The following is a 13,551-nucleotide window of genomic DNA, read 5'->3' as shown; positions in this document are numbered from 1 at the left end:
TTTAAGAAACCTGCACAGAAAATGTGTATTACTTACACAGAAAATGTGTATTACATATCTTTAAAATTCTGTTTTTTTCTGAAGCCCTGCTTTGCAATTGTGGGAAATTCTTTACATTGCCAGCATTTCACAGATATATTCATAGATTGATTATGATAATCTCATTCAGCTTTTTGTTGTGGTAGAGCATGCTATTAACTGAATAAAAAACTGATTCCTTTGGAGCTATTAAAGATCTCAAAATCTTCCAAAAGGCACTATGATGCCTTCTAATCTTCTGGCCAGCATGAGACATTCCATGTGCCTTAATTCTTCTCTTGCCTCTCCTGCCATCTCAGTTAGATAAGAATTTCCTTGTCCTCTGAAAAACTCAGCCATGTTTCTGCAAAACTTCACTCTCTGCCATGTTGAAGATGCTTCAACCCAAAGAATGCTGTTTAAATGAGATATTGCTACAAGTCTTCAAGTGTCTGACTGCAAACAATAAAGTAGAGCTTTGATTTGTGTCCTTTTTTTTTCAGAGCCAGAGCTTCAACTGTGTGGAAAAGGCTAGATGTCCAGGATCCAATGTGAGTTCTGTGCAGATACAGGGAGATTCAGATTATTTCATCAACCACCTCGGAGTACCTGCCACGCAGTTTTCCTACGAGGACATCAAAGCATCAGAGGTAGCTGTGACAAAAAATGGACAAACTGAAAATGGCAGGAAGATAGAAATATGTTTTCTCAGATTATATCCTGTTGTAGTGGAAATTTATCTCCTCTAAATGCATTTTTTTCGGTCTTAGGAGGATTACCACAGAGGTTCAAAGTGACTGGTTATGTAGGGATATGGTATTCAGAGAAACAGATACACATTGTAGGATTTTATGTTAAAAATATTAACATTGCTGATAGTTTTATAGGCTACATGTTATCTAACCCAACTTTCCAGACTATTTTCAACATAGTGGAAACAGGTATTGATGTGTATTTTTTTACAGTAGGATGTGATAATATTCAAAATTAACTTTATATCCATTTTCATACCATGAGAAAAATAAGGTTCTCCAGGATAAACATTGTTGGTGAAGATCTGTATTCTTGATTGTAGTCTTCCAGACACCACGGGTTTTTTTTTAGTCTGTCATCCACTCCAAGGTAGGTGGAAGGAGGAGGCATTTTCTGCTGTTTGGAGTTCTGGCTGGAATTGGACACAAATAAATTGTTAGGAGGGTTTGTTTTTTTCTCCACATTCTCTACTGTAGGTTTTTTGCAGCTGGACATCTCAAACTCACCCTCAGCTGGTCAGGTGAGGAGCAGGAAGCCTGGCATTAGGTGTTCAGAGAAACAATAGGCAAGAGAAGAGGTTTGTGTTTTCATGCAAATGTAATGATGCACTGACTTCATATTCTCCCCATTTCTCTTCTTTCTTCTCTTCACTGTGCTCATCTCCTGTGTACACATCTTTCCAAGCTGAGGAGCAAAGCTGAGGCTGGGTTGAGCTGGAATGTTTCCTGACACTGCATGCTAATTTGGTTCTCTTCCACATATGCAAAACAAAGCAGGGATGTGCCAAATAGGGAGCGTTGCTGCTGTGTTGTGTCGATTAAAACAGATTAAGTCAAGAATTTATACAAATAAGGAGACTTCTGTTTCTAAACATCGTGGCACCTATTAGGCAAAGTTTTCTACTTCAGATTAAACACAAGGTAAAGGCTGTAAGGAAAATCTGAAGGCAGAAGATGTGTGAGTGCAATGTTTATGGAAGGCTTGTGGTCCAGAGGAATTTTTTGTTGTCACTTAGCCGCTGTTCCGCATAGTTTTCATTCAAGATCTGTGTATATCCAATCTATAGAGCATGAGAAAGAATCTGCAAAGTTCAGTACATCAAAATAGTATTTCCCAGCAAGATTTATAATATGAACAGTGAAGGTTCCCTTGGCTATTGTCTACTTTAATCTAAAGTTATTCTTCATGTTCAGTTAACCTTGCGAATGTGCATTTTTGTCTCTCAGAACGACTCATCAATGTAATTAAAATCATAAAAGACAATACTTCTATATTTGCTTAAACATGACACTCTAAATTTGGTTCTTTGTTAAAAATTCAGCTTTTGTCTTCCTTGAAAAATCATTTCCTAGAAATAAACTTGGTAAGTGTAATCTGCAGTAGATGTACTGCACTTCTCAGACTGTAGGAGACCTTGACCCCATGAGATCTGTTTTATGTGAGAAATAAATCTGCTTGGCAAAATGTGTAAATTTCTCTTGGCAAGAGGATGGAATTTTTCCCTAAAAGTGAAGTTACACAGAACGATTAAATTTGGATTATTTGCTGTATCTTTGTTATTTATTGTACAGGTTGTTGACAGGCCTCCAGAAGATAAGCTCATTGTCTCCTGTTCTATCAAACAAGCAATCTGTTTATCCTTTACTATTTATTGCCATTGTTTATTGTGGATTCTGTTTATTGACAGATATTATAAGGCAGACAAATTACTCTGTGTTGACAGCCACATTAGTAAACATTGTAGGAATTTCTGTTAGGCAGGTTAGGGACTGATAAAAATCTTTTGGTTTGCAGGGAGGGATTTTTTGCTTGTTTGTTTCCATCCAGCTTTTTTAACTGCACGTCAGCCTCATTGCAAAACAAGATTTGGGCAAACAGCATCACAAATGGACTGTTTTGGTGTCCTTTTGTAGGTTATCATTTTGCCAGGTCACTTCCCTGTTCTCTCTTCCACTGCTGTCACCTACTCAGGAATTGCTCTTCCTTTGGAATATACATCAGTTGTTTATTTTACTCACCTGTCAGCCAGCATGCAGTGTCAGGTAAAACTGATGCTGTTCCACTGCTGAAAAAAACCAAACTGGTTTAGAGATAAAAAGCCCAAGACCTGTGCTTGTATTCTTTCTCCAGGTCAGCTTTAGAAATGCATTTCTTGCACAGTTGGAGCGATGCCAGTCTGCAGAGAGAAGGTTTTAAAACCCTTCCATTGACAGGAACCTGAGGAGTAAATACAGGGAAATAAAAGTTGTGAGAAGAAACATTCAGGCCAGAAGAGTAAGTAAAACTGTCTGGCTTGGAATTACATAATACAGTGAACCACAGCTTCGGGGAGGTTAAATCTGACTGGCAAATGCCCCTGGTCGGGTCTGGGAGCCAGAAAAGTGCATTCTGAGAATTCAGCCACTGCTCTAAAGGTGCACTGGGTCAAATGCAGCTCATTTATTCACCAGCAGAAAACATGCAGAATTTTAGTCTCAAAGGAAGTAAACTTGGAAGAATTTCTCAAGTGGAAAAAAGCATCACATTGCCCCAGTTTCCAAGGATTCTCTTGCAGTTGCTGAAGAGAACCTTCTTTTCCTCCACATGAGGGTCAAATCCTGATTTGTAATGTATTAGGTGACAAGCTGATCAGATTTTCCTAATGTTGCTGATTATTTTGCTTTCAGGAGGACTTATGCTATTCAAGATAATGAATAATGTGTATCCAAGTGACTACATAGTCTCCAGAGAAAAACCCAAATGTTGATTTCAATAGTTTCTCTGCTGTGATGATTAGTCTAAAGCCATGATTAATCTATTAGTCCTCACCTCAGCAGAGTAGTGTTACAAACATACTCAGCTTTACAGCAACAAGGAAGAGTAACATAAACTAAACTGTTAAATCAAAGACTTGACTTAGTCACCCTCTACTGCATAAAAGCTGGATATTGGTCAAATAACTCGATTATATGAGCATTGGTACATCAGAAATAACATGGAACAAGGGAGTACATTCGGATTTTTTTTTTCCCATGTGTGGACTATTTCTGTGCTCTTAAAAATATACAAAATATTGTATAAATATTGTATAAAAATATACAAAATATTGTACATCTGTGTATTTTCAAGCCCACAAATGGTGTAATAGGTATAACACATCCATGTCCTCCATAATGATAGAAAATACATGCATGTAACAGACTCAAGTGCCTGCTCATCACAACTCTGCTTGGTGTCTCAGATATAAATTCCTCACCTGTGGTGTTTTAACTTTGTAAACAAAATAATCTTATTTACATGGCTGAATCTCAGCTCTTGGTTACCTGGTTGTAAATTAGGAATAACTCTGAAAACACTGGGTGTGGTGGTGTTTGACCTCAGGGATGTGCACTCAGTTTCTATTTGGATTCATGACAGTTCTCATTTTAAATGGACATACATATGTGTAATAGTAAATTACACATGATATACAGCTGTGTAATAGAAAACACTGCCCTGTCACTTATAGCTCACCTTGTTCCTCATACTTCTCTCCCTTATTTCATTAAGATTTGCATTGTTTTTCTTTTTGTGTAAGCATCACCTCTATAATTTTCTGTGTTTAATTTTCCTCTTGATGGATCTCTGCTAGGCTCAACATTCTGATGGTCTTTTTTCTTTTATGATTGGGGACAGGGAAAAGTAGTTTTTAAAAGATTTTTAAAAAGTTTGAGTAGTACTGAGCTTTTCCCCTGAAGGGAAAAGGTGCAAGCCCCTAGTTCCAAGTTAATTTATTTTGATGACTTCTTTCATAGCACAGTTTATAGCATCGCTGCTGAAGTCCTGGAGCACAAGTAATCACAGAGGCTGAGTAAAAGAGCTGCCCAGTGTTTGGGTAGTAGAGAAAATACAAACTGGATTTTCCATGGTTTCAGTCAGAGATCTGATTTTTTCTTCAGCATTGTAATTCCAGTATCATTGAAGTGTTTGGCATTTTGAGCTCCATCACTTACAAACTTCAGCTGGTACAGGTGTATTTTGAACTTCTTTCAAGATGGAAATTAATTGACTGTTACCATCCATTTGTGTGTCATTGCAGTCAAGAGTTTCATGAGGAATCCATTTTTTAAAATTACAATTGGATGATTTCCCATGTTATCTGCATATTATTCATCCTTCTCAGTGCATCCTGTTACAGAATGATTCCTATCTGATAACACAAAATCTTAAATCCCCTCTGTGATAACGTGGTAGGTTCCATCAACATTAGCATTATCACTTTTTTGGGGAAAAAGAATTGCTGCACATGTATATTATTAAAAAAAAAAAACAAACTTACTTTTATTTTTATTTTTTTTCTTACTGATGGACACATAATCATCATGAAGCATTTCATAGTAGATGTCCACGTTTGGGTATGCAGGACTCACAGAACATTTATTTTTACACCTAGATCATAAAAGTTGTTTTCCGTATCTTCACTCAAACTTAAGTACAGGCAAGAAGTATAAAAATTACCTGTCACATTATTCACAGGCTACACCAAGGTAGTGTAATACCATGGACCACTAAGCTAATTTAGAAGAAAAATGAAAAGAGGTTTCTTTATAGAAGGCATTTGTATGTAATATATGTAGAAGAGTTTAGAATTTTGACAGTTTGAGATTGTATCCTCTTTAGAGAGAATGCATAATGATTTTTATTTCTATTGAAATATGCATAACTTTCTGAAGGTAACTTTCAACTTTCATTAGAGCCCTTAAAAGTGATTTTCGCCCACACTGGTGTAAAACAGAGGGCACTAAATCTTAACTCTTCAGTGAATGTGGCTTCTCATTCACTGAATGATGTTTTTACCATCAGCCTCTGCATCCTCCTTCCACCCTATCCTGCCCTCTTTTCTTCCTTTTTATCATTCTCTGGGGAAACTTACCACAGTGTCTTGATTTCAGTATTTACATGCTTAGACTGACACATCATGCACTTCTCTCAAAAGAACTCCAAAGCTTTCCAAGATTCCTTTGTTATGAGAAAAGAAACAGAGGAACTGTCCTTGATGGAGAGAACTTAGGGTCTGGTTTTCAAAAAAATAGCTCTCATATTGCGAGCTGCTTTTGTCTCTTTCATGTGCTTGTGTTGGTGTAGAGGGAGGGCTCAGGCAGCTTGGAGTGCTCTTCAGTGCATCTCCCTTGTGTCTGTTCTAAAGTGAGCAGGAAACTGGTGTCTGAACCCCAAACACATTTACTTTTTAAATGCATCTCTATATGTGTTGTCAGCGTGGCTTTGTGGAAAGAAACAAAATCTGTGGTATGGTTTCATCTCCACAAATACAACCTTGTACCTGTGTGTGCACACTGAGAGCAAACCTGAGTAATCTGAGCTCTGGTATTCTTTATTGAGAGCTGGTTTTGTAGCAGTGATGTAATCGCTTCTCAGACAGTTCCAGTGCTTAAAGTCAATCCACTTTTATGTTCTGGAGTTCTGGAGCTCTGTATTTTTAATGCAGTTATCTCACCATCCTGAATCACAGCATTAATCTCATTGTTGCTCCATATCCAGATTATTTTCTCCTTTACTTCTGGTGTGTCCTTCAGTCCCTTTCCAGCCAGGAAAGAGTTAGTACAGCCATGTCTTGAGATTTCTGCCTGACTGCTTGGATTATCTACAGCTGACCAGGCCCTTCTGGTAAATGTTCTGCTGTTTTTCTTATGTTATTATTTATGTCCTCCTTGATTAAGTGTCACCCAGTACCAATTGCATCTATACTAGGGGGGAGTTTGCATAATAGCTGTGTGTTGCTGTGATGATCTGTGAGTCAGTAGCTTTTCCATCTGAAAATACAGCTCTTCATGGCTGCCCTCATTCCCTGTTTTACTTCTCTTTTCTCCCTGGTACTTGTTAATTTTTTTTTCAGGCAATAACGCAGCTGGTAGTTGCCCATGGGGAGTTACTGGAGATGTTTCATGCCTGTACAAGAGAATCAAAATACCAGTGTGCTTAGTATATCAGAAAGTCTTTGCAAAGGAGCAAATGTGTATCAGCCTCAGGAGGGTGTCTTGGGAACCCAGGATTCCCTTTCCTGAGCTGCCTCTGGAGAGTTTGATGCTGTTGAACTTGCTGCTAAGAGAGTTTATTAACTGTGTAGTAGAACTTAATGGGCAACAAGGTGTAGCAGTGGGAGTTGGTTGTGTCAGGGTGAAGAGAGAGGTTTCATTTGTGTTTGTGGACAAGCAGTGATACCAGTGTGTAACAAGGAATAATTCCAGGAGTCTCCAGCAGGTTGTCTTGGGACTACCTGTGGGTCCAAACCACAGCTGCCTTTCTGACTCAGAGATTAGGCTGTCTTTATGATAGCTGTGCTCGTCTTTATACAGACTGATTTTTTCCTGACCAGTGTGTTTTTTCTGTCTCCAACATAAATTAGTGTTTTCTAATTTCTCAGTTCAGTCAGGGGTTAGTGTAGTACTCACCAATAATTCATTAATTCATTAGTCCATCTGTTCATTTGGACGCTAATTGAGTTGAATTTGGTAGTGAGAGCATGGTGAAATTGTTAAGGTTAATGACTCAGTGTTTTACAAGACAAAATGCATTTGATGTTCAATTGATTGCTTGAGTTGTTTTATTGAATAATATGAATATTTAGCTACTTAATTTCATGGAAGAGCATCTTTGTTATTGCACTAATGCTAGTGAAACTGATGACGTCCTCATCAGTTTGGATACATTACTCTGCTCCAAAAATTTCTGTCTGGCCTCACAAATCCTACTGCTTTGATGTCCTAAACATCACACAGTGCATCCAGAAGGGGAAAATTCCTTATGTAAACTTGCCTTATGGTATCAAAATCACACAGCTTCTTTAGCATTCATTCACACTGCATGAGTACATCTTGTTTCTGTGAGCTCTGTCCTTGCAGATTCTCTGAGGCTCCTCAGTGCCTTGGAACTGTCTGAGGATTGTTGGAAGTCAATGGAAGAAAGACAGCCTGGGAGTTAACAGGCTCAGTGGGATATGAGAAAATGTGAAAAATTGGTTTAGACACCAATAAATTGCTTCTGTTTGAAGCATCTAGTTACTGAAAATATGTATTATCTAAGGATAGATATCACTGAATTCTCTGTTCTTCCCAGAGAATTAAATGACCTGTTGCATTCATGGTAATGTTTTACCACTGATCTTCTGAGTGGCTGAATTCCACTGACCAACTAAAAATCTTCCTGTAGAATATCTGGAATAAGTATCAAAACTTGTTTTGTGTCAGTAGGTATTAGTAGTGTGGCACTCAGTTTTGTCTTTCTTGGGGAAAAAAAAATCACGATCACTGGACAATCAAACAGCTGTGGTTTGGGTCAGTGATGCATTCTCACTGATAAAATTTGCAGTATTTAATCTATCTTATCATGGATATTGAAGAACTGATTAATAAGGCTTCTGAGAAATAAATATTGTCTTGAAGACATAATTATTCTTAGCAAAAACCAATTTTTATTCTTACTGGAAGGTGGTGAGCCTCCTACCCACACAACATCTGCCTAGTGTCTAACATTAGATCTCTTCATTCAGTGTAATAATTTAGGCTTTTTTGAGCACTAAAAATAAAAGCAGAAAATAGGAAACATTGAATCAGGAAGTAAAAGCATTGCTAATATTTGATTGTGAAAGATATTGCCACTGGGATTTCATGACTTCCAGCAGGACATTGTTAGGGTGATCTTCCTGGAACTTCATGGTTCTGCATAATTGGAATGCTCACAATTGATCATAAAATGTTACTAAATGTTCTTGTGCCCTTCACACAACACATCCAAGAAAAGCTCTTCTCTCTCAGATGTACTGAATCCTACTAAGCCTCCTATTTCTAAGTTCTGGAACTTTGGGAAGATCCTCTGTCAGGTTCCAGATTTCTCACTTGGGCCACTCCCACCTAAAATGCTGATTTCAGTGCAAAAAGCACCAAGGGAAAACTGCAGAGGAGTACAGCCAGGCAAGGATCCTGACATCCTGAAAGTTGCTTTCTTTGTGCTGCAGTCTGTGAATTTATAGCTTTACAGTGATTATTTCAATTCACTTACTAACATAAGGAAGAAAACATTAAATGAAAAGAGATGAGAGAAATGTGCTTGTATTATTTTCCTTATGACTGTTGGCTGGGGTTTTTCTGGCTGCAGTTGAGTTGAATAATAAAATAACTTGTGCAGCAGTGATTCCAATTCTGCCTCTCCTGAATTCTGTGCAGTCTTGTTTGGCAGGCCTTGCTCATTTTGTCCAGCACTGCGTGGCGTTGCAAGGTCACTGCACACCTTTACCAGAATGTTCAAACAGAAAATAAATGTGCTTTTGTTTCTTTTAGAAAAGTTCTTCAGTAAACTGAAATGGTGAAAACACAGGATTTCTGACTCTTGTCAGAAACTCCTTCTGACTAGCCCGATTTCCAGAGTAGGGGCATTCTCACTTTGAAGACCCATGTTAGGCTGTGGCAATTGCAGAGCTTTGCTTTATAAAAATAATTTTAAAGCAGCTGTTTTATGTCTTTTGCATCAGTGAAACAGACGTTTACATCATTTTATAGTCCTTTGTGGATTTGGGAGGTGATATTTAATTAGAGCATTTTTTAGAAGGGGTAAAGCCAGGCTGCTAGTGAGATGGAGAGGCAGGAAATCTCATCTGCAATATATTTGCAGCCCTGTGGGCCTTTAATGGTGACAAATCCTAATATGCCTGTTATTATTTCATCAAATCAATTTAACCCACTCTTTAAAGAACCACACTTTGACTTCAGTCTGTTCTATTCTACATAATCCACTTTTTCAGTAAATCTTCAGTCTGCAGTACCCTCCCCAGTAAAAGTAATCTAGATAGGTGATGATAAAGCCATATTTTAGTCTATGAGATACCTTTTCCATTACTCTCTTTTTGATCCTTCTTACAGACAAATCTCTTGTTCAATCACCCTGCCAGGTGGTAAAAAAAGGGGGAAGAGATGACCTTTTAGCCTAGGTGAGGTGAAACAACTCTTTCACAAAGAAACGCAATTGCATATTTTCTGCCAGGACACCGTATGCCAACTGCTGGACTTAGGGAAAGTGGAAGAAGGAATTAGTGAGAGCCTGCAGTGTGGATTTCAGAGGTGCTTTTGTTCTTCTCACTGCTCTCTCTTTATCTTTTCTCCTGACAGGGCTTTCTCCATCACGCTACGACAATTTTTTGGCACTGGTGTTGAATACAGATGCAGTTGTGAAGCCTTTGGGTTTCTGGGTTTTGGTTTTGGGCACTGCACAACTTTAGAATGTGCCTTATGTGACTTCAGCCTCCCAGCTGAACCTCTGCCCAGCTTGGTTCTGAAGATGTGCAGTGTTTGCTTTGTGTTTCAGTGGCCAGACACTGCACATTAGCATGTATCCCTCAGTTTTCTGCAATCCTACTTTTTGTGCTGTTGTACTACAAAAAGGCAGAAAGACTGAAGCAGGTAAATAGCTCACAGAACACACATGGCATGTATTTATACTGGACAGGTAACAGAGCATAGTGTCAGCCCCGACACAGCAAAAGCAACCCCTGAGTTCTCATCTTCTAGATGCTACTCTTTGGTCTGTATGAAGAAAATAAACATTTTTCTCTTGGCCTCCCCTCCTTCTCTTGTGTATTTTCCTTGCAGGCTTTAGCAGTGTAAGATCAGCACGTTTATACCTCTTGCCTACCTGTACAAATTTCAGGATTTCTGCTCCCACTTGTTTCCTCTCTGGTTGTACCTTTCCTAGTGCTGCTTTTGTCTCTGGTGCCATTGGTGCTGTGAATATTGTGAAGTGCTGAAGGGCAGTGCTGGCCTGAGCATGGACAATTCTGATTAATGTTAACTAGGGGGAAGTCAAACTGGATAAAGAACTTGAATCTAAAAGTTGTTTTTCCAGATTGAGCATCTTGATTGTTGAGTGGGGAAACCTCCACTGCCTGTTACTTTCAAAACAAACAACTAAAAAGCTTCCCCTCACCCCCCAAAAAAATAATTCTGGAGATATTTGTGTATTATTTGCCAGCTTAAGAACAGAAGGAGGTCTTCTTGTAAAAGCTGAGAAAAATTCAGTGGGCAGGAAAAATCTGTTCACATGTGGAATGAGAGCATATTAAGGAATTCTTACTTACATAATTTGAGTACAGAAATTCACAATTTCTCGAACTTGTAATTTTACTGTTTCTCGAGTAATGGTCAAGAAAACAGAATCTGTTGTGGATTTAGTGTTGTCCAGTCCTAGTAAAAAAATTCACATGTATTTACAGAAATAATTCCAGTTCTAAGACAATGTGTGGCAAAATTTAATATTTTTTAAAACTTTTTTTTTTATTTATTTAATGGCAGTAAAATAGGTCTCTAAAGCATGTCTTGGTATTTATTGTTTTATATTAAATCACCAGAAGTGCTGTGAGATTTTATTCTTGATTTAAAATACATTGGTGGAAAGTTGGCATATAAATTGAAGGTATGTTATAAGACAGTACACAAGGGATGGCAAATTTAGTGCCTTTAGAAGGTGAAACGTTTTGTTCACTTAATTAGTTGTGGAAGGATAAGTTAAGTTAGAAAAATGAGTGTAGAAAATCTGAAGTGAATTTTAGTGCAAGTGTCCATCATAAATAAGCAAGAGTAAGCCAGATTTGGGGTTTTAAGCAATTTTTGCCTGCATTTTCGATCTCCATTTAATTGATTCATAAATCAATTAATTACTGTCACAAGACCTGAGGGCAGCAGGAAATTGGGTTCAAATTAAAAAGAAAAGGAGGCAATTTGTTTTAAGATTGAAAGTTGAATGTTCAATCGAAGTTTAATCAGAAGTGACCCATTATTTGAAAAGTGGAACATCAATGTCGTTCTAATTTCACAGAATGCTTCATTAAATGAGTATTGAAAAGCCCAGGTTAACTGATCATTCCAAAAGGAGTATGAGACATGGGACAGTTTGGAAATCCACTTCCAAATACATGTTATGCTTGTTCATTTCTCTTCTGAAGAGCTCACAGAGATACCAAATAATTTCATAGGGAATTCAAGGATTATTGGGGTGATCCTTTGTAGATTGTAGTTTGTTTGATAAAAACATATTTCATATCAGAAGAGAAAATGTTCTTAATCCATTTGGATAGCTATGAACTTGAAGAAAAAATATCAGAATGCGATGGAAAGCGAAGGAGAAGATTTTCAAAGCACTAGTGTGGAAATTTTAGTCCTAAATTTTAGGATGTTTCACAATGGTCTGACCTTGAAAAGGTTTTTCAGTAATTTGAAGCCATCTCCAGAGCATTCACAATGCATTAAAGACTCTGCTCTCTGTACAAAGTGAGGGTGGTACTTGCTGATGCCTGGCTGGGGCAGAGGTGATGATTTGTGTTTTGATGAGTGTGGGAGAGAACAGGACAACAATCGCAGCTGTAGCTCCTACTGTGGCTGAAAGGCATAAAGGAATAATAATACAGTTGGTTTTAATGGTTTTGGATTAGCAAGTCTTTCTCTTGGTGTGCATTTACTAGAAATTTGCTTAGCAAATTGCTGTTCAAAAAAAGCCAAAATACAACACTAACTTGTTGTGAGCTTGGTGAAAGAACGACAGAAGTGTGATCCAGTTTCCAGCTCTTGGAAGGTGTTTCTCTTGCTGTTAAATGCTCTTGGAACATCATCTGGACTCATCTCTCTGCCATGTGCTCCCTGGGATGAAGAGTGGGCTTCTGTTAGTTGGAAGCAGGTTTCTCTGGTGAGCCTGGTGCTTGAAAAACAGCAAGAGAAACAAAGTTGTCCTTTCTAGCAGTTCTTTATGGAGGAGCCTTTTATGAGGAAAAAAAAAAAAAAAAAGCAGCCACAGCTGTTTAAAACATTTCCTCTTACAAGTGCACAGCAAGATGATTTCAGATGCCAGCAAGTTACTTCAAACAGCAATCCTTTTCAAGATCTTTGCAAGCAGGGTCTCGATTCCTTCATGAGCAGAACAACTCGTCACGTGTGCTGTCCAAGTTGTTTTGATTCATCTGCTGATGGTTCCTGTGAATGTTGAGTTCTTCCAAAGGCAGCAGCAGAGGTTGCTGGTTTTCCTGGCCCAGCTGGGGTCTGGAGTGAGTGGGACAGAAGCCAGGTGAGCAGTGCCTCCCTGCTTTCCAGGCAGCTGATCCACCAAGCTTCACATTCCACAAAATAAAAGGATATTTGTCTAGATGGAGCAATAATCTGACATTGTATAGCAAATTTAATTTGGTGGTCACTCCCTTCACTGACTCTCAGTGAGATACTCAAGAGTGAATATAAGTAAGTAATATACTTACTATAAGTAAGAATATAAGTAATCTCTTTAAGTTACTGATTTAATTTCTGTGACTGATGATGAGCAGAATGAGGGTGTTCCTCAGCAGCCCCCCAGTCAAATGACACATCTCTAAACTGGTGTGCAAGCTCAAAACAAACATGAATAATTATGAGTTAATGCTGAAATATGTATTTTATCTTTGTAATAAATGACTTTGTGCATCTTCTCCCTGAGATCTTTAAAAAAAAAACTGAAAGAAAAAATGACTTTATTTTGTGATGCTTCTGCAACAAGTTATGCAACATACAGATGCATCACTGAACACAAAAATTTATCTGATGCAGTGCTAATTATATATATATATTTTTTTTTTAAGAAAATGGTGGGAGTTTTCTACCAGAAATAATCTCCTAGAAAGGCATAGAAGTGCTGATAGAATATTGATCAAGAAGGCTTTAATTTATAGAAAAATTTAACAAGCAAATTTATCAGCAATGTAATTTAATTTCTGTTTCAGGGACCTTTGAGGCTTAG

General features: G+C 38.0%; 1 protein-coding gene across 9 annotated transcripts in view; it reads left to right on the top strand.

Moving 5' to 3' along the window:
- NAALADL2 (N-acetylated alpha-linked acidic dipeptidase like 2) overlaps positions 1–13,551 on the top strand; it is a 427,779-nt gene that overhangs the window by 357,526 nt on the left and 56,702 nt on the right. For all 9 annotated transcript variants that reach the window (XM_088061038.1, XM_088061039.1, XM_088061034.1 and 6 more), the window contains one exon: positions 522–668. In XM_088061038.1, coding sequence (XP_087917164.1) covers positions 522–668 — 147 coding nt within the window. The remainder of the gene's footprint in view (positions 1–521; positions 669–13,551) is intronic.

This window comes from Pseudopodoces humilis, chromosome 11, assembly GCF_049639895.1.
Source record: "Pseudopodoces humilis isolate 2021_Gansu_Grassland_sample_001 chromosome 11, ASM4963989v1, whole genome shotgun sequence".
Classification (NCBI taxonomy): domain Eukaryota; kingdom Metazoa; phylum Chordata; class Aves; order Passeriformes; family Paridae; genus Pseudopodoces; species Pseudopodoces humilis.
Note: the sequence above shows the minus strand (reverse complement) of the source record. Positions and strands in the feature narration are given on the sequence as shown.